General features: G+C 36.0%; 1 protein-coding gene across 2 annotated transcripts; it reads right to left on the minus strand.

Moving 5' to 3' along the window:
* Window positions 1-250: 250 nt before the first annotated feature.
* On the minus strand, window positions 251-27,699 carry LOC109164129 (methionine--tRNA ligase, cytoplasmic-like). Of its 2 annotated transcripts, XM_019312910.1 has the most exons (16): window positions 27,380-27,699; window positions 27,086-27,230; window positions 26,404-26,557; window positions 26,090-26,245; window positions 25,243-25,473; window positions 24,853-24,996; window positions 18,495-18,585; window positions 18,239-18,345; window positions 15,936-16,050; window positions 15,410-15,528; window positions 15,272-15,337; window positions 14,952-15,080; window positions 14,718-14,858; window positions 14,487-14,607; window positions 503-747; window positions 251-429 (listed from the first exon to the last, which is right to left on the minus strand). In XM_019312910.1, exons 1-16 carry the CDS (start codon window positions 27,495-27,497, stop codon window positions 274-276), a joined length of 2,238 nt encoding a protein of 745 aa, XP_019168455.1. In that variant the 5' UTR covers window positions 27,498-27,699; the 3' UTR covers window positions 251-273. The 2 variants fall into 2 exon arrangements, with proteins under 2 accessions (XP_019168455.1, XP_019168456.1); XM_019312911.1 differs by lacking the exons at window positions 251-429; window positions 503-747 and adding an exon at window positions 14,131-14,183.

Genomic DNA, 27,699 nt, shown 5'->3' on the forward strand with positions numbered 1-27,699 from the left:
TCAAAAGCTCAACTAATTTAGTAGCAAATGTAGTCTTTTAATTTGACAGGTGGTTTTCGACTCCTCTTAGCACGTATGCCTTCAGCCTGGCTTGTGTCAACATGTCTAGTGGATTGATCATAATCATAATCCGTAACAGAGAATGGGGTAAGAAATCGGGGCTGGGATCTATTACCCAACCCGTTGCCAAGCCTACTAAAAACAAATCCTAATATGGTTCCAAATTTCCAATTATCATAATTTTATTTTATTTTTTTGTAATATCCATCAGTGCTAAAAACTAAGAATGATAAATTCCTTTAACCCCAAAAGTAGATCACCACATACCTTAGTATGATCATTGTTAGAAGCAGCAAGAACCATTGCATGAGATTTAATACCCCTCATGGTTGCTGGCTTCAGGTTGCAAAGAACACAGACCTTACAATTCTGGCACAAAGTAAAAACCACTGTGAGTGAAACGCAGTTGAAATATCAAAAACAAGGAAAAAGGAAGGCAAACCTGCATCTCTTCAAGTGGAATATATTTGACTAGGCCACTAACAACAGTCCTAGGTTGTGCTTCACCAACATCAATCTCTTCTACATACAGAGAATCAACATCAGGATGCTTTTGGGCTTTCTTTATAAGACCAACACGGATATCAAGTCTGCTAATGGATACTTCAGCTTCAGCAGAGACAGATGCTCCAGCCTTCGCCTTGGCTTCAGCTGATTTTGTTGATCGTTCCTTCTTTATTTTTTCATCTGACAGTAATAACAGCAGTAGAAAAATAAGCTACCAATACGGTCTTTAAAGAATGCACATTTACAGGAAACTCAACCAATAAGCTACCAGACTGCCTCCAAGCCCCTGAGTTCCAAATGTCTCGAACCATCTTCAAAATCTGCTACAATGTTGTTGGTGTTGGGTTGGGCTTCCCTCCTATGTGGTAAATAGCCCAGTTTGGACCAAGCCTTTTGTATTCACTATATTTTTGTTAGACCTCTTCTCATGAGCCCTAATTATTATTATTATATTTATATAATATAATAATATTTAATTAGGAATATATGGATGAATTATGGAATGGTGATGCGGTAATTTGTTTACCAAAGTTGTGAAAAGAAAACTTTTCCTTTTTATGGTTCATTCTTCATTTTATATATATATATATATATATATATATATATATATATATATATATATATATGTTATGGCAGTAGGGCAGGCAATAACAAATTGTTTTTGTTAAAACAAATGATGAAGATAATGTTATGAATCACATTATCAACGAGACACATACCAGAAGCCTGTGGGATAAACTTAAGACCCTGTATGCTTCCAAGACAGGCAATAACAAATTGTTTTTGTTAAAACAAATGATGAATCTAAGATTCAGGGAAGGTACATTGATCAATGATCATGTCAATGATTTTCAGGGTGTTCTTGATCAGTTGTCTAGTATGGGCATCAAATTTGAGGATGAGGTACTTGGTCTCTGGTTGCTTAACACTCTACCTGATTCTTGGGAAACACTTCGGGTTTCTTTGACCAATTCTGCTCCCAACGGTGTTGTGACCATGGAGTATGTCAAGAGTGGTATCTTGAATGAAGAGTCAAGAAGAAGATCTCAAGACACCTCCACTTCTCAGTCAGATATTTTGGTTACAAATGATAGGGGGAGAAACAAACAAAGGGGTCAGAAGGGTAGAGATAAAAGCAGAAGTAAGTCAAGGTCATGGCACAAGGATGTTGAATGTTATCATTGTGGCAAGAAGGGTCACATCAAGAAAAATTGCTTCAAGTTGAAAAGGGAACAGAAGCAAGACAAGAAAGATGATCACACAGAGAACCAGGTTGCAATAGTTAGAGCAGATTTGCTTCTTGCTTGTGATGAGAACGCCGTCAACGTTGCATGCCATGAGACAACTTGGATTGTAGATTCAGGCGCATCTTACCATGTTACACCAAGGAAGGAATTCTTTACTTCATATACTCCAGGTGACTTTGGAGAGCTAAGAATAGGTGATGATGGTCAGGTGAAGGTGATTGGTACCGGTACAGTTTGTCTTGAGACCAGCAATGGCACAAAGCTGGAATTTAAAAATGTAAAGCATGCACCGGGTATCAAACTAAATCTCATTTCTACAGGAAAACTCGATGATGATGGTTTCTGTTGTTTCTTTAGTGATGGACATTGGAAAATCACTAAAGGCTCACTGGTTATTGCTCGAGGTAACAAGTCTTCTAACTTGTACTCTTTACAAAGCTCTATTTCTAGTGATTCAGTGAATGTGGCAGCAAAAGAATGTGCAACAGAATTGTGGCATAAACGACTTGGCCACATGAGTGTGAAGGGGATTGATTACCTTGCCAAGAAGAAGAAGCTTTCAGGAGTAAAGGAAGCTAGATTGGACAGATGTGTCCATTGCCTGGCAGGGAAACAGAAAAGAGTTTCTTTTATGAGCAATTCTCCTTCGAAGAAGCCGGAGCCACTTGAGTTGATACATTCTTATGTGTGTGGACCAATGAAGGTTAGATCACTTGGAGGTGCATCTTACTTTGTGACCTTCATTGATGATTATTCTAGGAAACTCTGGGTTTACATTTTGAAGCACAAAAGTGATGTGCTTGGTGTGTTTAAAGAGTTTCATGCCCTTGTTGAGAGACAGACAGGGAAGAAATTGAAGTGCATCCGTACTGATAATGGCGGTGAGTACCGTGGCCCATTTGATGAGTATTGCAGAATGCACGATATTAGACATCAGAAAACTCCTCCTAAAACTCCTCAATTAAATGGCTTAGCAGAGAGGATGAATCGGACAATTATGGAGAGAGTCAGATGTATGCTTGATGACGCAAAGTTGCCTAGTTCTTTTTGGGCAGAGGCAGTTTTCACAGTTATTCATGTTATCAACTTATCTCCCGTTATTGCTTTGAATAATGAAGTTCCTGATAAGGTTTGGAGTGGAAAGGAAGTTTCTTATGATCACCTCAGAGTCTTCGGTTGTAAGGCATTTGTGCATGTCACAAGAGATGAAAGATCTAAGTTGGATTTGAAGACTAGACAGTGCATTTTCATTGGTTATGGTCTTGATGAATTTGGCTACAAGTTGTATGATCCAGTTGAGAAGAAGCTTGTGAGAAACCGTGATGTAGTGTTCTTTGAAGATCAAACCATTGAAGATGTTGACAAAGTGAGAAAGCCAGAATCTCAAGATAGCGGAAGTTTGGTTGACTGCGAGCCAGTTTCCAGCAAAGATACACATGATGCTAATGAGGTTCAAGAGAATGGCCAAAACGGTGATCTTGTACCAGACAATCAGGATGATACAGCTGATGTGGATGGTCATGTTGATGATGTTGTGCACCAGGAACAAGAAGTTTCTTTGCAGGTTCCAGTTGATCCTCCTAGAAGGTCTAACAGGGAACGGAGACCATCTACTCGTTACTCTTCCAGTCAGTATGTGCTATTGACTGATGGGGGAGAACCTGAGTTCTATGAAGAAGCTATGGAGAGTGAGCAAAAGAGACAATGGCTTGAGGCTATGCAGGATGAGATGAATTCCCTATATGCAAATGATACCTTTGAGTTGGTAAGGGCACCAAAGAACAGGAAAGCTTTGAAGAACAGGTGGGTCTACAGATTGAAACATGAAGAGGGCACTTCAGTTCCACGATTCAAAGCTCGACTGGTGGTGAAAGGTTTTAGCCAGAAGAAAGGTATTGATTTTGATGAAATTTTCTCTCCTGTTGTGAAATTTTCATCCATTAGAGTTGTGTTGGGTCTAGCAGCTCGTTTGGATTTAGAAATTGAGCAGATGGATGTAAAGACAGCTTTTCTCCATGGTGATTTGGATGAGGAGATATATATGGAGCAACCTGAGGGATTCGAAGTCAAAGGGAAAGAGGATTATGTTTGCAGGTTAAAGAAGAGTTTGTATGGATTGAAGCAAGCTCCGAGGCAGTGGTATAAAAAGTTTACTTCCGTTATGAGTAAGCATGGGTACAAGAAGACTTCTTTAGACCACTGTGTTTTTGTAAACAGATTCTCTGATGATGACTTTGTTATATTGTTGCTTTATGTTGATGATATGTTGATTGTTGGTCGCAATGTTTCAAGAATTCAACAGTTGAAACAAGAGTTGAGTAAGTCATTTTCTATGAAGGACATGGGACCAGCAAAGAAAATTCTTGGGATGAAGATCATTCGTGACAGGCAAAACAAGAAGTTGTGGTTATCTCAAGAGAAGTATATAGAGAAAGTACTTGAGAGATTTAGTATGGATAAAGCTAAGCCAGTGAATACACCTCTCAGTATGCATTTCAAGTTAAGTAAGAAGCAACGCGCCTCTAGTGAGAAAGAGAATGAAGAAATGCAAAGAGTTCCTTATTCTTCAGCTGTTGGTAGTTTGATGTATGCAATGGTATGTACGAGACCAGATATTGCTCATGCAGTGGGTGTTGTTAGCAGATTTCTCTCAAATCCAGGGAGAGAATATTGGGATGTTGTGAAGTGGGTTCTTAGATATCTTCGGGGTACTTCGAGTCTGAGTTTGTGTTTTGGTACAGAGAAACCTATTCTTGCCGGGTACACTGATTCAGATATGGCCGGGGACATTGACACCAGGAAATCTACTTCAGGTTATCTAATTACCTATGCAGGGGGAGCAGTTTCATGGCAATCAAGATTGCAAAAGTGTGTTGCTTTGTCTACCACTGAAGCTGAGTTCATACCATCTGTTGAGGCCAGTAAAGAAATGTTATGGATGAAGAAGTTTGTTCAGGAGCTCGGGTTTGTTCAAGACAAGTATGTGCTCTATTGTGATAGTCAGAGTGCAGTTCATCTTGCAAAGAACTCCACGTTCCATTACAGGTCAAAACATATTGACACGAGATATCATTGGATTAGAGATATTTTAGAGTGCAAGATGCTTGAACTTGAAAAGATTCATACTGATGATAATGGGTCTGACATGATGACTAAAGCATTGCCGAGAGGGAAGTTTGAGGATTGTTGCTCTATCGCCGGGATGGCGATATCTTCCACATAGTCGGGAGGGAGAGATTTGTTGGGTTGGGCTTCCCTCCTATGTGGTAAATAGCCCAGTTTGGACCAAGTCTTTTGTATTCACTATATTTTTGTTGGACCTCTTCTCATGAGCCCTAATTATTATTATTATATTTATATAATATAATAATATTTAATTAGGAATATATGGATGAATTATGGAATGGTGATGCGGCAGTTTGTTTACCAATGTTGTGAAAAGGAAACTTTTCCTTTTTATGGTTCATTCTTCATTATATATATATATATATATATATATATATATATATATATATATATATATATATATATATATATATATATATATATATATATATATATATATATATATGTTATGGCAGTAAGGCAGTGGTGTTGCGGTGAAACCTTTTGCTTCAATTCGGCAGAGAAGTTACAGGCGGCAAAACAAAGTTCTTCTACATCTTTTATTATTCTGCTCGGCAGATAGAGAGAGGAGAAGAGCTAGGTTCTTGGGTGATTTCTTCATCATATACTTGTAGAGGTCAGCTTATTTGTTCCAGGTATCTTTGGATATTTCTTAGTATTCCTTTTAGGCCTGTGGAACATAATAGAAGTCTTTGACCTAGAGTTGTTGTATTTGATGATTGTTGGATGTTTGGCTCGTGTGGTAGCCTGAAACTTTGTACCCAAGATTTATTATAGTGAAATATTGGTTGGTGTTGGTCCCGTGGTTTTTTCCCCGTGGTTTTGGGGTTTTCCACGTAACTCGTGTGTTCCTTGTGTCTGGTTTTATTCTGGTTATTTTTGTATCATCTCGTATTTGTGCACTGTGTCGGGTCTGTGATTTTCATTGTCACAGGTAGTGGGATTTTTCCCAACAGTTGGGGGTAGGAATCACGTGACCTTTTGTATCGAACCCCACAGACGGTGCCAATGTTGGTTTTAGGGTTTTTGAAGGTAACCACACAGTGGTCCAACATCACCAAAAAAACGAGTAATAAATGCATAATAAAGGGAAAAAGTAAAGGAGACACAGTATTTTTAACGTGGAAACAGAAAGGTGAAAATCACGGGGCTTTTTGGGCGGTGCCAAGACAAACTCCACTATTTTTCACTATATTTTGTAAGTAGTCATACATGTACAATTTGTGTTCTCGTAGGGAGAAGTAAAGAGATGTAATAAATGTATAGAGATGTTGTAGAGAAGATGGCGTGTGGAGAGGTGAAGATGATGTAGATCGGCTAGGGTAAGGATGATTAGGGTTAGGTCCAGATGCCCCTTTTATTGAACTCTCATCTTGTATTTATAGTAGAATAAATACAAGATATATGGTAATTGGGTATTTATGGTAGAGTGAGAATATAGTGGAAAGTAGAAGAATTTAGGGGATATTAATGGATTTAGGGAATCTGTAGATATTTAGGTAATGAGATTTGATATATGGCTGGAAATAATATTTAGGAATGTAATTTCTGAGGGTTGTGCTGCCAAATCTCAGGATTTCCATATCATAATTTCTTCCACCGCCAAGGATGACTGGCCACTAAGGATGATTGGCCACTATGCATGACTGGCCACCAGGGATGACTGGATGACTGGCCACCAGGGATGACTGGTTACCAGAAATGACTGCCCGCCAAGGATGACTAGTTGCTGGGGATGACTACCCTCTAAGGATGACTGCTTGCCGGTGATGACTGCCCTCCAAGAATGACTGCTTGCCGGTGATGACTGTCCTCCGTTACATGAGATGATTGCCCGCCTAGGATTGATACGGTTAATCCCCGTGTACATAGAGAGTATGCCGTATGTATGAATAATGTAAAGAATATGCAAGAGGAAGTAGTTTAAAGAGAGCTTTTATTGATAATCATCTTATGTGTTGTAGAGAGAAGGGAGAGATTATACATTCTAGAGTGAGAGAGAGTCTAGGAGAGAAAGGGGAGCAACCCCACAAAATGAAGGCTTAAAAGCCCTTATATAGGTCAAACCAAGTCGGGTTTGGCCTTGACTTGAACCATTTGACCCGACCCAAATAGGAGCACGGAGCGTACGGAGAGCCTGAACCTGGGGTATATTCCCCATCAAGGATGATTGCTTGCTAAGACTAGATGGTCATGATCCAAGTGTTGAGTGCCAAGTGCTAAGTCCGATTGGGTATCCCAACAGTGACCAGCAGGTAAAATATCCCAGGGCTTTTTAGCCCTTTCAATGTCACCATTTTCATCAGAAAGTGAAAGCCGTGATTCAGGCAAGTTTAACTGATTGAATACCTACAAGGAAGAGACCAAAAAAGCAGCAAAACATCTCAGTTACAAGAACCCATAAATGCTTGTCTTCCGAAATGCTTGAAATCGTGTATTTTTTTCGAGATCTATCCACTGTAAACTGTCGTAGACGGTTTGCCCACCAATTTCTCAAAAAAAAATGCTTCATTAAATAGTTTTTAGGGAAAATGGTACTTTTTTCCCCTGAGTTATATACCTATAGCATTTTTCCTCCCTAAATTATTGAAGTGGCTGTTTTTCCCCCTGGAATGTTAAATGGACATATTTACCCTTAAACTAAATATTTAATTTATTTTTTTCTCCAACAAATTATGACCATAATTTGGTTCAAACCAAACAAACACTATAGCAACCAAACCGAAATATTCCAATTACAATTTAGAACCGAAATTCGATATTTAGAGTTTATTAAAACCGTGAACCGGAACGGACGGTTCATGTTCCGAACTGAAAAAATAAAATACATTTATTGTTGAATTTAGACTATTTTAAAATAAAAAATAAAATTTTAAAATAAAGACGGTTCAAAATCGCGAATCGGATCCGGAACCGTCTGTTCACGGTTCAAGATTCAATTTTTATGATACATAATTTTAATAAATTGACATTTAAATATTGGGTTCTAGATCTGAATTATAACCGGAAACTATTAATTCGATTGCTTTAGTATCCGGTTCAATTCAAACCGAACCGTGGTCATCCCTACGTATACGCAATAATTTGTTGGAGTAGTAAAATAAATAAAATGTTTACTTTAAGGATATAAATGTCAATTTAATATATCAGGGGGGAAAAAGTATCACTTTTAGAATAATTGAGGGGGCTAATGTACTTACCTAAATAATTGAGGGGGAAAAAGTGCTATAAGTATCTAACTCAGGGGTAAAAAGTGCCATTTTTAAGAAAAAACTAGGAATAAGGGTCAAATAGGCCACTCAACTGCACACCAAAGTGCAATTAAGCCATTGAACTCAAAAAAAATACAATTAAGTCATTGAACAACACAAAAACATGCAATTTAGCCCAAAATGACTTGTTTACCTAGAGTAGCAAGTTACCAATTTTAAAATTAATTTTTTAAAATAATTTTTAATAAATAAATAATTAAAATATTAAAAAAAAAAAACAGAAAATTGCGACCGGAGACGAATCGTCTCCGGCCTGCTTTGTCTCCATGGTCGGAGACAAACCTCCGTCCCCCGCCATAGAGACAAAGACCTTCGTTTCCATGGCTATGGAGACGAATTCGTCTCCGGCCATGGAGACGACGTCCTTTGTCTCCATGGGCAGGGTGACAAAGGGACCGTCCCTTCGTCTCCCTGGCTATGGAGACGAAGGTCTTTCTCTCCATGGCTGGAGACGGAGGTCCGTCTCCGGCCATGGAGACGTAGCCGACCGGAGACGATTCGTCTCCGGCCAGCAGTTTCTAGGTTTTTTTGTTAATAAATATTTTAATTATGTATTTATTAAAAATTATTTTAATTTTTAATTTTAAAATCAATAACTTGCTACACCAGGTAAATAAGTCATTTTGGGCTAAATTACATTTTTTGTGTTGTTCAATGGCTCAATTACATTCTTTTTGAGTTCAATGTCCTAATAACGCTTTGATGTGCAGTTGGGTGGCCTATTTGACCCTTACTCCAAAAAACTATGAGAATTTGTTTTATTAATGAATTTTTAAAATTTTTAATTAAAAAATTGTCTGGTGCATTGTTTAATAATATCTCTTTCTAATTAGTCAAATTATTTAATTATGGTAAATTAGGGAATAATTAATTATGGTAATAAAAATCCTAGAAGAATATTTAATTATTGTTATATTATTATTGTGACTCACGAAAAAAATTGTTGGAAAAAGGGCTTGTAATCTGTAATACATTTGAGATACAACAATAATACAGAATACAACAGGGAACAAAAATTGGATCATTTGATATCTTCAAGCGTGTAATCACTTTTCTATAAGCTTTAAATCTCCCTTTATAAAAGTAACAAGGTTCAAGATTTAATCTTATGGGATACAAGAAGATGAATGAAATTCTCAAGTTGCTTTGTTTGAGAATTTCCTAAAGAACTGTAAGACTGTGAAAATCTCAGTTTAATGGAAGTTTTTGCATATTTGTTTTTCAGATGTTTCTCCAATATTTATAGATGCAAATAAATTAGTTGGAGAAGTTTACATCGGAAGTTAATTTTTAAATTTAAAACTTAACTTCCAAAAAGATAAAATCTTATCTAAAATACATGGGAAAAGATAATTACATATAAAATATATGTAACTAATCAAAGTATGAACTTTCATATGCATACAATATTATTAAATAAATAATATCAATATATACATATACCTATGTTTTACTTGAGTGCATGTGACCATGCAAAGAGTAAAAAAGGATACACATATATATTCCATGCATACTGCATGCATAACCCCACCAAATCAACAAAGCATATGCCAGTCGATTTGATGGACACCAAAAGCATTGATTCGTTTAAAACTAACAATTCGTTAACACCAACGAATCATGAAACTTCGGTTCCAAATCATTTTTCCAACTTACTTTCTACCAAACTAAAATAATATTTATAACTCCACAATTCCAAATATTATTTAAGCTTTCATGGTAGTCCATCTGAAACATTAATCTCCATTACTATATAAATTTCCAACACTCCTCCTCCATTTATATAGTAAAAATTAATACTGTACCAAGATAAATCCAAAACTCATGCATAAATGAAAGTGTCTTAGAGATTGAACTTTCACGTAGTGTTATATGCGTTACATTAATTCGGATTGCAGTGATGGACGAACCTTGAATCACGCAGCACTCTTTAAATCACGCTAGTCTCTTTGAAGAAATGTAGATATAACACACACAAGTTTTACAGTCATTACAACTCACTGTAACTTGACACTATTATGGTCATGTGTCTGTATCCATTAATGAGCACGTACCAAGTAAAGCCCAAACTTGTTTGAAGTGGCCACACTCCATGCTCACAGAAGCTAATCTTTTAACTCATGTACTGCATCTTGCATTTTTTCAAAAGATCAGTTAAGAGTAAAAACTCATCCCTACAACAATGCAGAACCAAGCATCACTTTTCCTTGGGATACAAATTTTAATTTAAACTTTTGATGCTTGCAATCACAAAATGAAGTACTCATCTACATTGAACTCAAGGTCTAACGTAATAACTTAGACGTGAGTTGAGCTTTCCTTCACTTGCAATTAAATAATTAGGCTTTCCATATCCCTTCCAATGTCTTTAGGACCATGTCCCTTGCAAAGACTTTTGCAAACGGATCCGTTAAAACCGGGACTGTACCAAGTCTAGTGCTACAACACTATTACCTAGGATTTCCCACATAGCTAAAACTCAAGCCCATGTGCCTTATAAACACTTGTTTATATGATGATATGACCAGTGTAGTAGCGCTGTCATAATGTACTAAACTGGTAACATCTGTTTTGGCCAAACCAGAATCATAATAAATTAATTCCTTAGCCAATTAACATCTTTGCATGCCTAAACCAATGCAATAAATTCAGATGCCATAGTTGAATCTGAACTGCAACTTTGCATTTTAGAAGCCCAGGAAAAAACACCTCCTCCAAGCATATAAACACATCCACTAATTGAAAAATAATCATATACTGATAAACCTCCTCCATTCAGAAATATTCATTCACTTTGGAGACTAGATGGTACTGATATACTTCCTCCATTTAGAGATATCTATTCACTTTGGAGAAGAAACTATTTCTTTTTTAAGCTTTTATTTTTCATGTTTCTTCTAAACCGAAGAAGCATACCAACTTAAATCATAATCCATGATTTAAATTTAAACTTTCTTTTCACTAGCCAATTTCCATACTAGATAAACCAGTAAACTTTTTGGCTTTCAATATTTTAACACATTCTCAATATGAGAAACTTTGTGTTAAAGGCATTCATAAATTTTATGAATTTCTTTATGCATACTTCATGCATAAAACTTTCTACATGCCTTCATTAGAAATATACTAGAATATTTCCAAGGCATTCCGTCTTTATTAGAAATATAACAGATATTTCAAAGGCTTTGTACCTTAACCAGAAATATAATAAAATATTTCAGACTTTCACAAGGATAAAAATTTATGTTGTGCTGAAATAATCAATAATTCATGCAGGACATTATAAAACAATTCCACAGCTTTGTAACCAAGTAGAAAGCAACAGAAAAATTGATATCACCAAATTAATCTAAATTTGGCAGATTTACAGCACCTCAAGATCCAACATATTATATATGTATCTTGTATACAATGCATGCAACCGAAACAAAGTCTCAAAATAAAAATATTTATACACATGCATAAGTAAATTCTTGTATCTATCAGACTATGTAAAACTTAAAAGAATCTCATGCAAATCTTCTAGACATAATCCAGAACTAAACCAGTAAACAAAATAAAACTTACATTCATGCCGAGGCCGAGACAAATAAAAAGTATTGTACCGATCTCATCCTGTAACTTGTATCTGCTTTAATGGTCATCACTTCCGGCCTTTGATACGCTGAAACCACACATCCACTCTAGGGAAGTACACATCTTCTCATGCCAATTAATCATGGCTAACAAAATGATTTATTTAAATAAAATCATTTTACACACCTCACTAATCATCTTGGCATCACTTGATGTCCCATGGCTTTAAGTGAAGATGAGAACAAAAACTGCACAACATGCATTTAATCCACATGTACAACATGTACACAACATGCCATGAATAACATTCAAAAATCGCATGAAAAACCTTCTTGTACAATAGAAAGTGATTTCTGTCATCCTTATTACCACCAAATTCGAAATTCTCATTCCGAAATATTTCCGTGATTGGAAACTGTTCACCCCTGGCATCTTGTCTTCAAAACTTTCAAGACAAGATCATGATCACAGATTTATAAATTTAAAGCTTATAGATTGTTGGAAAAAGGGCTTGTAATCTGTAATACATTTGAGATACAACAATAATACAGAATACAACAGGGAACAAAAATTGGATCATTTGATATCTTCAGGCGTGTAATCACTTTCCTATAAGCTTTAAATCTCCCTCTATAAAAGTAACAAGGTTCAAGATTTAATCTTATGGGATACAAGAAGATGAATGAAATTCTCAAGTTGCTTTGTTTGAGAATTTCCTAAAGAACTATAAGACTGTGAAAATCTCAGTTTAATGCAAGTTTGTGCATATTTATTTTTCAGATGTTTCTCCAATATTTATAGATGCAAATAAATTAGTTGGAGAAGTTTACATCGGAAGTTAATTTTTAAAATTTAAAACTTAACTTCCAAAAAGACAAAATCTTATCTAAAATACATGGGAAAAGATAATTACATATAAAATATATGTAACTAATCAAAGTATGAACTTTCATATGCATACAATATTATTAAATAAATAATATCAATATATACATATACCTATGTTTTACTTGAGTGCATGTGACCATGCAAAGAGTAAAAAAGGATACACATATATATTCCATGCATACTGCATGCATAACCCCACCAAATCAACAAAGCATATGCCAGTCGATTTGATGGACACCGAAATCATTGATTCGTTTAAAACTAACGATTCGTTAACACCAACGAATCATGAAACTTCGGTTCCAAATCATTTTTCCAACTTACTTTCTACGAAACTAAAATAATATTTATAACTCCACAACTCCAAATATTATTTAAGCTTTTATGGTAGTCCATCTGAAACATTAACCTCCATTACTATATAAATTTCCAACATAAATACAAGAATATTTAATTATGGTTATACTATTATTGTGCCTCACGGCCATTATATATTAATAGAACTTGAAAGGAAACTAATAATAATAATAATAATAATAATAATAATAATAATAATAATAATAATAATAATAATAATAATAATAATAATATAAGTGGTAATAATAATATCTAAAAGTAATTAAGTGTTAATAATAATAGTAAGAATATTAACGTAAGAATTATAACTTATAATAAAACATAATAATTAATAATAAAACAGAAATACTTCAATAATAATATCTGCATCATCGATAGTAAATGTATATTTTAAAAATAGTAAATGTAAATTAAAAATGAAACGAAAATATTTCAATAATAATATTCTACATCATCAAATAAAAATGGAACGAAAATTACATAAAAATATCACTCCATCTATATTCTAATTGACTAATTATCTGAAAATAAAAAAAAAATTGACTGAAAATGAATCTAATATTACTAATTGACTAAAAAATAAAAGGAAATGAATATTAATAATTGACTACAAATAAAAAATGATCTATAATTGACTAGAAAAAAAAAATGGTCAGATCATTACATTTTAATTAAAAATAGAACAAAAATTAAAAATTGGACGAAAATATTTTAATAATAATATTCTACATCATGAATAGTAAATGCATATTTTAAACAATAGTAAATCTTACTATATAAAAAAGCCACACACCTTGGGATAACACAATAGAGTCAAAAATTCCTGCTCAATTAAAACGACAGAGTTTTGATAGCATTAAACAACATTAAGAAATATTTGCGTTAAAAAAAAATAAGAATGATAGACTTTTGGATCCCCGATCTACAACCTTTAGTTATCCGATTTCCTATAATTTATAACACACATCAACTACTCCTAATGGATAGACAGATGCTCCAGCCTTCGACTTGGCTTGAGCTGATTTTGTTGATCGCTCCTTTATTTTTTCACCTGACAGCAATAACAGCAGCAGAAAAATAAGCTACCAATACGCTCTTTAAAGAATACACATTCACAGGAAACTCAACCACATCAACTGCAAATATCCAACTATAGAGGATCTTAAAGCAGGATGCATCAAGCAAGTTGTTTAAATAAATAGAAGCATTAAAGAGTGACAATTTAATCTGTCTCTGAAGTGTTCAAACTTCTAAAAAACAATTAAAATCCAAGTCGGGTGATTGGGATGAGAAGGCATGGTTCTAATGCAATATAAGGAAACTGCTAGACAGTAATTGTAACCAAGGGTTAACTTCACCCTATAAAAATTGAAAAAGAGAGGGCATAGATTCATACATGCAAAATGAGGAGAGACTCAATCAAAGAATATCAAAAGAGAATAAATAAGATTACTTGAAATTTTTGCTTTATTCAATTGTTCAGTAATCTTCTTTGCTTCAGCTTCTACCCTCAAGGTCCTGTCAGCTTGACTTCCAGCAAACTTCTCCCGGTACATTTCAACTTCTTCATCTTTCTGCATGTTAAACAATAATATCGATTCATGAGCAACCTATCACATTCTAGACCCTACAAGAGACATAGAAAGCAACATTGGTAAAAGAAGAAATGTCAAAGTTCACACACCAATTCCTTGAATAATGGCACAGGTGTTCCAATTTTGTGACCAGCAGGTAAAATATCCCAGGGCTTTTTAGCCCTTTCAATGTCACCATTTTCATCAGAAAGTGAAAGCCATGATTCAGGCAAGTTTAACTGCTTGAATACCTACAAGGCAGAGACCAAAAAAGCAGCAAAACATCTGTTACAAAAACCCATAAATGCTTGTCTTCCAAAATGAAAATGGATAACATTGATTACCTCACGTGAAAAAGAAGGCATAAAAGGCTCTAAAAGGAAAGCGAGTAGATAAACTAGACCAGCAGCAGTTCTCATAACTACGGAACATGAAGGTTTATCTTCCTTGTAAAGCTTCCAAAATTGGCTCTCCTGGAAGAAATACAAAAGGTGAGAATCCTTTGAGATTAACATAGCTATATTGCTTTAAAAAAAATCTTCTAGAAAAACAAAATGTAATGCTATCTAAAATCCCAAGAAAAACCTTATTAATCACTCAAAAACTAGAGGAAATTAAAGACAAACAAATTACTTGCAGCAAAAGATGGCAAACTGAAGCTTACTTGCAAATAAGCATTTCCTTCACCAGAAAGAGACATGGCAATCTTCAAGGCTTGCTTCAATTTTACCTATAATTAAAATATTATGCCATTACTCAGATGAGCAACAATAGGAATGAACTCCAATGCAGGATCAATCACCTTTTCCATGGCTTCAATATATTGATCCAAATAGTTTCCGACCTTCTCTGCTAAAGCCTTAGTTGAGGAATGAGATTCAACACCATGAGCATCAGGAATTACAGAACCATATCCAGAAGCTGTTCAGGAGTATTGTCAGTGAAAGAACGACAAATTTGAAAGAACTCTGAAAAATGTGAATCTAGTCCTGCATGATATATTGATATCTTCATTTGATAAGATGTAGCCATCGAAAATCAAACATTATCATGTTTCCTTTGATGGGAACTTAAAAAGTAAACAGAATACTACTTCCCCTCACTATCCTCTGCAACAAACAAACCCAGTGGAAAATACACATTCAAGGGAAATTTATTCTTGGAAAAGAAGCTCAGATAACGGAAAATGATTTTAAAAAATACAATAAAGGAGAAACAGAGAAGAATACACAAGGTAAACTGTAGAAAACTTCCAAAGCTTTGTACAAACATAAAATACTTCCATTGGAAGCTAATCAAACCAAAAGACAAATGGTTAGATGACCTACCAGGATCTTTTGCAATGAAACTCAAGACACGATTAATGAAGTTCCCAAGATTGCTTAATAATTCACTATTTAACTTTGCCTGTAAATCTGTCCATGTAAATAATGTGTCCGATACCTAAAAAAACATAAATTTGTTAGTAGCAAATAGAAGTTAAAGAGTATTAAGTGGGCATTTGTTTAGGAGCTAGCCTATACATGTATGTATAGTTATTACAACCAGTCAATGAAGTATCTCTTTTCATTATCCGTGCATATATACTTACAGGATACCAGACAAGGTCATTTTGGTCTTTTGACCTTGAAAAAAAAAAAAAAAAAAAAAAAAGAAGAAGCCCCAATTTCTTGTTCAGCAACCGCCTCTGCATTGCATCTTTGACTAGGAAGTTCAAAAAACCCTAACCTTTCTTTCTGAGATCACTGATGTTCACTCATGGCTTAATGAAATTTTCTCAACCACCTCATATTTCTGGATGTACCTCATTTGACATGATTCAAGAGTATGTTTGAGCAAGCTTGATACTGAAGCTCTTAAATGTGTCTTTATGGATTATTCCAAAACCCAAAAGGGATTACATGATTTTCTCTTGATCTTAACCAATGTATTGTGTCTGCTAATGTTACATTCTTTGAATCACAACCTTATTATGATTCAAAAGATGTTCATGACTTTGAACACTAAATGGCCTTTCAACAGAGATTTTTACTTCCCAAATGAATTCTCACTAGGTTCCTACGTCCTCTTCTCAGCCTCTAGTTCGTTCATCATGTAATTGATGGTACATACATCCCTTGCTAAAAGATTCTGCCTCCACATCAACTCCTGTTGCTAAATCTTTTCCCTTAGGTTTAGCACATAGGTCGCCTCTTAGTACTTCAACTGATCTTGATCTTCCTTAATCCTTATTAGCTTCCGTAAAGGTACTCATAGTTACATTTGTCATCATATTTCTGCCTTTGTCCAATATAAGCATCTACCTATTTCCATTGATGCTTTTACGTGTGCTATTGACTCTTACCCTGTTCCTAAGAACATTGTTGAAGCAGAGGAAAGCTATGGAAAAAGTTCAAGCATTGGATACTACTTGAACATGGGATCTGGTTGCATTTCCCCCAGGCAATCATGCTATTGGATGTCAATAGGTGATTACCCCCAAAATTGAATTATGATGGTCTAAGCAAAAGACTCAGCAGGTGGCAAAGGGATATGCTTACATATATGGTGTGGATTACAAATGATGCATCTTCAACTATATTTTCATATCAAAGTTGATCAAACCAACCAAGGCACAGTTCTACACCAATGAAGCATATACTCAATTACTCTCAAATATAGGGTATTGGGATTTGAGCTAGTAGTTTCGCTTATGGAAAATGGATTAATGTAAAACTCTCAAAAGATGATTGTCTATCACGCAAGCACCCAAATTGATACAGAAAGACAGTGGAAAAGTTCAATTACCTTGGCATACAGTATATTGAATTTGCAATGAGTATGGTTAGTTATTTCATTGAGAAACCCTGAGTACTCATTCACAAGCAGTAATTTGGAGTCTAAGGTATTTGAAGAAAGCACCCAATGCGAGGATATGGTACCATTATAAAGGACATAGCAAGTAGAAGGTTATATTGATGCTGACTTTGTTGGGTCATCAAATGATAAGCAATCCACCATAGGCTACACTCTATTTGTTGGTTCATTTCATTTCTTTGAAGAGTAATGAGCAGATGGTAGTGTCCAATCGAGTTTGGAATCAGGATACAGAGTGATGTCTCAAGTCACGAGTGAATTGATGTGGATTAAGCAGATTTTGGAAGATTTGGAGGGAGAAGTGGTCATTGGTCAAGCCTATGAAACTATGGCCCAATAACAAGTAGACATACATGTCACTTCAAATCCAAAGCTTCACAAATGCACTTGACACATTGAAGTTGATTGCCATTTTGTTTGAGAAAAGTTGGCAAAAAGACTAATCACTCCATCACATGTGAGAGCCTTAGATCAAGCTACTAATATTCTTACCAAGGCTTTTCATGGTCCTAGGATGACTGGATGAGTGAACTTTGTTACAAGCTAGGCATAATTAAAATCTATTTTTCAACTTGAGGAGTGTTAAGTAGGTGGGTTTCTATACATATTGTGTTCATGTAAGAGCTTGCCAATAAATGTACAGTGTATTAAAGCAATAAGTATACAATATCCCTTTTCACTATTTATCTATCTATTCGCACAGACACACTTACCAAGATAAAGGAAGACATTAATCTAATAATAGGAAACATAGTGAAAAGAAACAAGAACTCACCTCTGGCCTATTTGCCAGCAAGTAGTATCTCCATACTTCTACAGGAATAGTTGTATCTTTCACATCATTTCCAAAGACTCCTATACCTTTACTTTTTGAAAACTTCCCTGCATAGGATAGCACATGGAAAAGGCGTGGTAGAAGCCAAATCAGAGGAGATATTCAACAGTGAACAAAATATAATGAGATCTGTGCAAAATACATTTTTAACTATTAAAAAAACATCAACCATCTGGCAAACAGATTTCTTGCTAACCTGATTCATAGTTTAAGTATTCAGTAACACTGATAGTTTTCATAAAAGTCCAGTTTTCACCAGTTCCAAAAAGTGTAGATGGGAAAATTACCTGAAAAATACTTAAGAGTCAATACAAAGTTACATATCGAAGTAAGAACTTTAATTTAATCCAACCTTACAGATATAATGCTTTAAGAATAAATTATTATCCTTGTTATAATCTAAGATTGGACCAAGGTCACTCAATTTGGTTATAATGCACATGGGCCAAACCATACTAAAAGACTGTATTTTTTCAATGTGGCACTCTTGACACTCCCCTCAAGTGGACTTTATTAAAAAAAAAAGACTCTAATCAAGAAAAGAGGAAGAAAAAAAGATAATATAAAAAGCCATTGTCCATGCATTCAATATGGAACTTTAATATGTATACACATATTTGTATATGTATGTATTATATGTTTTTATATATTTATTAATTTTAACTTTAATTATTTATTTATTTTGATTCCAATTCTCATTTACTACCTAACAAAGAGGCTTCTTTCACTTAAACCCATTACATTTACCAAGTATTTGGTTCTAATAATGATTTGAATTCCAATGTTTGAACCAAATGTCGCCCAATTAATGATACCAGGGGTAACAGTTTTAAGTGATTAAGCAATACTGGAAGTCTGAATGCATGGCCTTCTCTTACACCCATTATAACCAACTTTGTAAAACAGATTGCATTAAGACACAACAATACATGATGCCACATATAGAATGGCAAAAACATATTAGCCATGCACAGTTATCACAGCAATACATGTACTTAACTGTAAGGCAGCCCATTAAAAAATAAAAATAAAAAAATATATTGCTTGGCATCAAAACTGTTGGGACATTATTCTGATAGGATTATATTCAGCTAATCTTAAGGATTCTGTGTATATTCTGATAGGATTATATTTGACTAATCTTAGGGATTCTAAGTATATTCTTGGTGATTTATTTTCCTTAGTTAGTACATGTAGTCTTGTATAAATAGGTGTCTCCATTTTATTGAAAGATATGAAATACATGAAGTTACATGGTATCAGAACCTCTGTAAGAAAAAGAAAAAAAAAAAAAAAAAAACAGATTTTTTTTTCTCCCGTTCTCTTCTTCTGCGCGTGAGTCTTCTTCCGCTGCTGGAATCTGCTTCGGTTTCCCTTCCCAAGGTCGTCTGGCCTTCCACAACACTGCTCTAGGCTCGGTTTTGGCATTGAAGGTCCCAGTAATATTTTTCTGTCTTCTCTTTTGGTCGACAGTGTTGTGCTAGCTGTTTGGTTTGTGTGGGTTTGAAGCATTGCTGGTTGTTTGGTTTGTGACTGCCTGCTACCTATTTTGTGTGGGTTTGGAGAATTGCCTCTGTTTGTTTGGTTTGGGTGGTTTGGGTTGTCTAGCATAATGACTGAAAATCGGTCTCTTGTTGTGTCTGATATTCTTCCAATAAATGCAAGAATCACAGAACACAAACTAAATGGCTCAAATCATTTGGATTGGAAACGAACCATTAAAATATATATGCGTAGTATTGACAAAGATGGTCATATAACTGAAAATCCACCTGAGGATGACAAAACTAAACAAACTTGGTTGCTTGATGATGCTAAGTTATTTCTTCAAATACGGAATTCAATTGAATCTGAGATATTTGGTTTTGTCAGTCACTGTGAAACTGTAAAAGAGCTTTTAGACTACCTTAATTTTTTGTATTCGGGTAAGGGCGACATTATTCGAATCTATGATGTTTGTAAGACTTTTTATCGGGCTGAAATGCTTGACAAACCTCTGCAGACCTACTTTATGGAGTTCAAAAAAACTTATGAGGCGCTTAATGAGTTAATGCCATTCACGTTGGATATAAAAGAGCAGCAGAAACAGCGAGAACAAATGGCCATCATGAGTTTTTTGGCTGGCCTTCATCCTCGGCTAGAACCAGCCAAATCACAGATATTGTCTAGTGCAGAACTCAAATCGCTATCTGATGTATTCTCTAGAGTCTTACGCGCAGAGACCTACCATCCCCCTCAGTCAAGTAGCGTCCTTGTCAGCCAGAAGTCAAAGGAGGAGCCTGTGAAGTCATCATATCACAGTAGGGATTCTCATGGACAGCAGTCTAATACAATCATTTGTCACTATTGTCACAGACCGGGGCACATGAAGAAGGATTGCCGAAAGCTTCAGACTAGAAATCAGGGAAATCGGTATGCTAATGTGGTGACTTCCGAAGCTAATAGTGAGAAAAGTGAGACAACGGTTGTACTCTCTGCAGATGATTATGCTAAGTTCCTAAGGTACCAAGAATCCTCATCATCTGCCTCAGTTGTAGCTGCTGCCACCTCAGGTAATCCCAACACTTGCCTCGTCTCTTCCGCTTCCAAATGGGTTATTGATTCGGGTGCCACGGATCATATGACAGGTAACTCTAGTCTCCTCTCTACCTTTCAATCCGCTTCTTCCTCTCCCCAGGTCACTCTAGCGGATGGATCCACCTCTAGGGTGCTTGGGATAGGCACTGCTAATCTAACTCCTAAACTCCCGTTGTCCTCTGTCTTGAGCCTTCCCAACTTGTCTTTTAATTTGATTTCTGTTAGTCAAATCACTAATGCTCTTAATTGTTCTATAACTTTCTTTCCTACTCATTGCCTGTTCCAGGATCTTACGACGAAGCAGATTATTGGTAGAGGACATGAGTCTGGTGGCCTCTATGTTCTTGATTCTAACACTCCAAGAACTGTTGCCTGCTTTGGGATGGGTACACCTTTTGAAGTTCATTGTCGTTTAGGACACCCTTCTTTACCGTTGTTGAAAAAGATGTGTCCGCAATTTAGTAAGGTGTCTTCTTTAAATTGTGAGTCTTGTCAGTTTGTTAAACATTATCGAGTTAGTTTGAGTCCTAGAGTCAATAAACGAGCAAATGCTCCATTTGAGTTAGTTCATTCAGATGTTTGGGGTCCATGTCGTGTTATGTCTAAATCTAGATTTCAATATTTTGTTACTTTTGTTGATGACTACTCTCGCATGACCTGATTATATTTCATGAGAAGTCGTTCTGAATTGTTTTCTCATTTCCGTGCTTTTTGTGCTGAGATACAAACACAATTTAATATATTTGTTCGTGTATTAAGAAGTGACAATGCTAAAGAGTATTTTTCTGAAACTTTTTCTTCTTATATGCTTGAACATGGTATTTTACATCAATCATCTTGCGTTGACACCCCATCTCAGAATGGGGTTGCTGAAAGGAAAAATAGGCACTTACTAGAAACTGCTCGGACTCTCCTGTTCCAAATGCAGGTTCCTAAACACTTTTGGGCGGATGCAGTTTCTACTGCATGTTTTTTGATCAACCGTATGCCATCTTCAGTCTTGCATGGTGCAACACCCTATCAGTGTCTTTATCCTCAAAAATTTGTGTATCCTATTCCACCGAAAACTTTTGGATGTACTTGCTTTGTGAGAGATGTTAGGCCTCATATCACAAAGTTAGATCCAAAGTCTCTAAAATGCATTTTTTTGGGATATTCTCTTGTCCAAAAAGGGTATCGGTGTTATTGTCCGTCAACAGGAAGATATCTAGTGTCTATTGATGTAACATTTCATGAAGATGTTCCCTTCTCATCCTCTTCAGAATCCGAAAGCCATGTGCAGGATGATGATGTTCTCATCTATACGGTTACCACTACTTCCGCATCTGTTCCACCTTTCCGACCACCAATCACTCAGGTATATTCTCGTAAACAACGGTCTGTTTCAAATATCGTTGACCCCAACCCAGACAATATGCCCAATTCATGTCCTGAGCCGGTCTCTTCGTCGTCTGATCAAGTTGACTTGCCCATAGCCCTTCGTAAAGGTAAAAGGTCATGTATTTATCCTGTTTCATCGTTTGTTTCTTATACTCACTTAACCCCTATTTCCTGCTCTTTTATTGCCTCTCTTGATTCTATACAAACTCCTAAAACTGTCAAACAAGCTCTGTCTCATTCGGGTTGGCGTAATGCTATGATTGAGGAAATGAATGCCTTGGATTTCAATGGTACATGGGACTTGGTGGATTTACCTATAGGTAAGAAGGCCATTGGGTGCAAATGGGTGTTTGTGGTGAAGGTTAATCCTGATGGGTCAATGGCTCGATTGAAGGCACGTCTTGTTGCAAAAGGGTATGCTCAAACCTATGGTATTGATTACTCTGACACTTTTTCCCCTGTTGCAAAATTGACTTCTGTTAGATTGCTCATCTCTATGGCTGCTACGCATGATTGGCCTCTACACCAACTGGACATTAAGAATGTCTTTCTACATGGTGATCTCCACGAAGAAGTTTACATGGAGCAACCACCTGGGTTTGTTGCTCAGGGGGGGTATGGTAAAGTTTGTCGCCTTCGCAAATCTCTATATGGCCTAAGACAAAGCCCTCGTGCTTGGTTTGGAAAATTCAGTCAAGCAATTGAAAGGTTTGGCATGGTGAAAGGGAAGTCTGATCACTCTGTTGTTTATAAGCATTCTAAAACAGGTATTATCTTATTAGTTGTCTATGTGGATGACATTGTCATCACCGGTAGTGACACGGCTGGTATTGCATCTCTTAAGACCTTTCTTCATGGTCAATTTCAGACTAAAGATCTTGGTACATTAAAGTATTTTCTAGGTGTCGAGGTAATACGGAGTAAGAAAGGTATATTTCTCTCCCAAAGAAAATATGTACTTGATCTATTGACAGAAACGGGGAAACTGGGAGCTAAGCCGTGCAATACTCCAATGATCCCAAATTCACAGTTGACACCAGAGGGGGAGCCATTTGATGATCCAGAAAGATATAGGAGATTGGTTGGTAAGCTAAACTATCTCATTGTAACCCGTCCTGATATCGCTTACTCGGTTAGTGTTGTAAGTCAGTTTATGGCATCACCAACTGTTGATCATTGGAGAGCTGTTGAACAAATCTTGAACTACTTGAAAGGGGCTCCAGGGCGTGGAATTGTGTATCAAAACCATGGACATATGAAGGTTGAGTGTTTTGCAGATGCAGACTATGCAGGGTCTAAGGAGAATCGGAGATCTACAACCAGATTTTGTGTCTTCTTCGGTGGGAACTTGATCTCGTGGAGAAGCAAGAAGCAGAGTGTTGTCTCACGGTCAAGTGCAAAGTCAGAGTATAGAGCAATGGCACAAGCAACCTGTGAAATCTTGTGGATATATCACATTCTGGATGAGATAGGACTCAAGGCTCCTATCCCTGCGAAGCTATGGTGTGACAATCAGGCAGCTCTCCATATTGCAGCCAATCCTGTCTTCCATGAACGAACCAAGCACATTGAAGTTGATTGTCATTTCATTCCTGAAAAGATACAACGAGGCTTAATCTCTACAGGGTTTGTGAAAACAGGAGAACAATTAGGAGATCTTTTTACAAAAGCCGTGAATGGGCCTCGAGTAAATTATTTTTGTAACAAGTTGGGCATAATCAATATCTATGCTCCAACTTGAGGGGGAGTGTTAGACATTATTCTGATAGGATTATATTCAGCTAATCTTAAGGATTCTGTGTATATTCTGATAGGATTATATTTGACTAATCTTAGGGATTCTAAGTATATTCTTGGTGATTTATTTTCCTTAGTTAGTACATGTAGTCTTGTATAAATAGGTGTCTCCACTTTATTGAAAGATATGAAATACATGAAGTTACAAAAACAAAGGCAAGAAGTGAACTCCAATTAAGATAAAAGCCCCACCATTTATACATTTCAGCTTTACTGTTTGATACCCCCCCCCCCCCCCCCCCCTAAAAGAGTTTAACTAAGAAATTTAAGTCATGGTTAACATAGGAACATAACATTTTCATTTTATTAGTTACTAGGCTATAATAGGCAACTGGCAAGTTAAACCACTGAACATTATCAGATCTGCTTCAGACACCAAAGCCATTTTAAGGAGCCAAACAATCTTTCTCCATAACTCACTCCAAGACTGAGAGAAGATGATACAGCACTGGATATAGAGTAGAAAAATCATTTTAAAATCCTGTGCAAGGAAAAGAAAGTTTATGCCTCAAATACATTCAGAGGTTCTTACCACCAAAAGGTAATCAAATAATTCATTCAAATCCTACACCTGCACCACTACATTGGGCAGTAAACAAATAACACATCTTATTACCACTAAAGGTGCATAAAAACTTCCAAATTGTCCTTGTAACAAAAAAGTAACAAATAAAAAATAAACACACTTATAAAATCATGCAGCCACCACATTAGGCACAAAACAAATCATAAATAGAATACAAAACTTAGATAAAACTATTTCAAACAAAAAAAAAAAAAAAAACATTATTATTACTCACAGTATGAAAAGGCACATTGTCCTTGCCCATAAATTGATACAGCTCCACATTTTCAGGATTCTTCCACCATTTCTCCCATTCAGCTGTGTAGCATGAAGTGATGGATACATAACCAATAGGTGCATCAAACCATACATAGAAAACCTAATCAGAATAAATTCAAAAACGAATTCATAAGCAAGCATAGAATCCACAATCCAACGGATTGATAAAGTATTGTGGTAATAGTTAGTTCCTCCTTAACCTTAAAAACACACACCATTGTGCAATATAGTGGCATCATAAACATATACAAAGTACTAAATGGCAGTGAAGTTATACCCACCTACTCAAAAAATAAAAAATAAAAATCAGTCAAATTTTTAAATGGCTAACTTTTTGCCAACTAACCTTGTCCTTGTATTTCTCATGTGGAACTGGAACCCCCCATTTCAAATCTCTAGTGATACACCTTGACTTCAGCCCTTCTCTAAGCCATGCATGAGTTGTGTGAATAGCATTCTGACTCCATCCTCCAGCCACTGACATACTGTTTACATAGCTCTCTAATTTATCCTTCAGCAAAGGGAGCTCAAGGAACAAGTGGTCTGTATCTTTAATGCATGGGGTGTTACGGCAGACCTGATGAAAAGAAATTAAAGAATTAGTTAATGAACAATATTCATTTCATTGTTGTAGTGAATGTTCAACATGCAAAAGAGAAAATGAAAATGCATACTCTTACAAACCAAACTAATGCGTTGTTCCCACAAAAAGGAGTCAGTTACATAGATTCTGCAATGACATTCCTTGAAGCTAACATAGGTCCTTCCAACTTCCCCGAAAGCCCAATCCCATCCCCTAACCTGGGCACAGTCTTCTCTTTGCATGTCAAAACCACCTGAAATTTATTTCCAGCATTTTATCTACAATAAAACCTACGCATTTTTGTTCCCTAGTGACTTCATTTCTAATCTTATCTTTCTTGTCGGTCCTAAGTTCCAGCATAACATTCTCATTTATACACTGACCATTTTTGTGTATGCTGATGTTATTCTACAAAATACAAAATAGCAAACCTTACAGCACTGCAATAATAGTTATTTTTAAGTTCAAGAAGAATCTTCACGTCCTCATATTTTCAAATTTGCAACTAGGTCACTGTCGATAAACAAGTCTCATTGAGGCAAAAAGAGAATAAATCAATAAATTAATATAGAAATGCATCAAGTAAAAAAGAAACCAAGCAAAAGCGCACCTTGCATCTTGGCTCCTTTAGTTCTGTAGGATTTAAAAGCTTCCCGCACTTTTCACATTGATCTCCTCGTGCAGAATCATAGTTACAACCCGGTGTTGGACAGGTACCCTCTACAAGGCGGTCAGCTAAAAACTTTTTGCATGTATCACAGTAAGGCTGCATTTAAAGAAGATGATTTGTTGAAAATTTTTTGAATAAGATGAAGTGGTGGGGAATTCATCATTTCATCCAAAATAGGTCTAGTGAATAAGTAGAAATAAATATAGTTATTTTCTGAAGCCAAAAGAACTAATTAGCAATAGAAAACTCCATACCTGCTGTATTGTATTCTCAGTAAGCCAGTTGTTATCCAATAGTTTCTTGAAAATGGACTGGCAAACCTCAGTTTGTTGAGGAGTGGATGTCCGTCCAAACTTATCAAAACTTATGTCAAACCATTGATAGACTTGTTTATGGATTTCATGATATCTGAATACACAGGAATAAGGTTTATATTCAGAATTAATCCAAATATGCAACATGCAATCAATACAATATGTAAACAGGTAGACCATGGGGAGAGATCCACTTACCATGTTATAACAATAATGATTTCACAGGCATAGTAAACTCATAGTATCTACAAAAAGTTTGCAGTTGCTCCCTAGTCCCTATTCTTTATGAATTTGCACTTTATTATGAAAATTCTTATTTTCTTAGTACTTTGCAGCTTCTCTACCTAAACAAAATACTATATTCTTCTTCTACCTATAAATATTTATTTAAACCATATTTTTAGGAAGTTATTAAATAGAGTAACTTTTTTAAGACAATTAGCTTATTCAGTTCAATTTTTCCCAGTCCCACAGTCTATTACAATTAATTTTTCAAGAAGTACTAAAATTCATAAACCCAACTAATTAGAGCGGTAAACAATATCAATATATTCGGATGTGCAAATACTCTGTATTGGCAGATGTTTGTTAAGCATTAAAACTAAAATTATAACAGCATTACTTGTCGCATATTTGCTGAGGACTAGAATTCTCCTCCAAGGCTTTCGTCTCAGTGGCTGTCCCGTACTCATCCGTTCCGCATATGTATATGGCATTGTAGCCTCTGAGCCTACAATACCGAGCAAACACATCGGCACTCAACACACCTACAAATCATCATAAACACCCAAAAAAATTAGTACAACTCCTTTAGCAAAAGCTAATATATGTTTCGAATCAACTAAAAAACAAATGAACCGATGTAATATACACGCATATAACCATAGACAGGGTGAGGAGAGATGGAATATCTTACAGCCGATGATATTGCCGAGATGAGGGACGTTGTTGACGTAAGGCAGCGCACTAGTGATTAGGATATTTCTTTTGCCTGGGATTGGCACTTTCGGAACTTTCTCGCTAACTTCACCCATCTGAAAGAGCTTATTAGCAGTTCGGGGAGTTTTACAGCGGTGGCGCAAACGTATGACAGAGGAGAAAACTGATAATCAGACTGGTAACGGTGGTTGGCCTGGCGGCGGCGGCGGTGGAGGAGGAAAGTATATATATTAGAAGTGTTGAGATTACTGCGCCTGAGAGCATCTCCAAGGTGGTGCCTGCAAAACTCAAACCGCC

Source organism: Ipomoea nil, unplaced genomic scaffold (assembly GCF_001879475.1).
Source record: "Ipomoea nil cultivar Tokyo-kokei standard unplaced genomic scaffold, Asagao_1.1 scaffold3056, whole genome shotgun sequence".
Taxonomy (NCBI): domain Eukaryota; kingdom Viridiplantae; phylum Streptophyta; class Magnoliopsida; order Solanales; family Convolvulaceae; genus Ipomoea; species Ipomoea nil.

Coding starts and splice junctions, on each gene's coding strand:
- LOC109164129 (XM_019312910.1), bottom strand. CDS start 27,497: ATGGGTGAAGTTAGCGAGAAAGTTCCGAAAGTGCCAATCCCAGGCAAA. Junction 15,081..15,271: donor AAGGAAATGCTTATTTGCAA/GTAAGCTTCAGT, acceptor TATTTCTTCCAG/GAGAGCCAATTTTGGAAGCT. Junction 14,608..14,717: donor TGCCATTATTCAAGGAATTG/GTGTGTGAACTT, acceptor TTTAACATGCAG/AAAGATGAAGAAGTTGAAAT.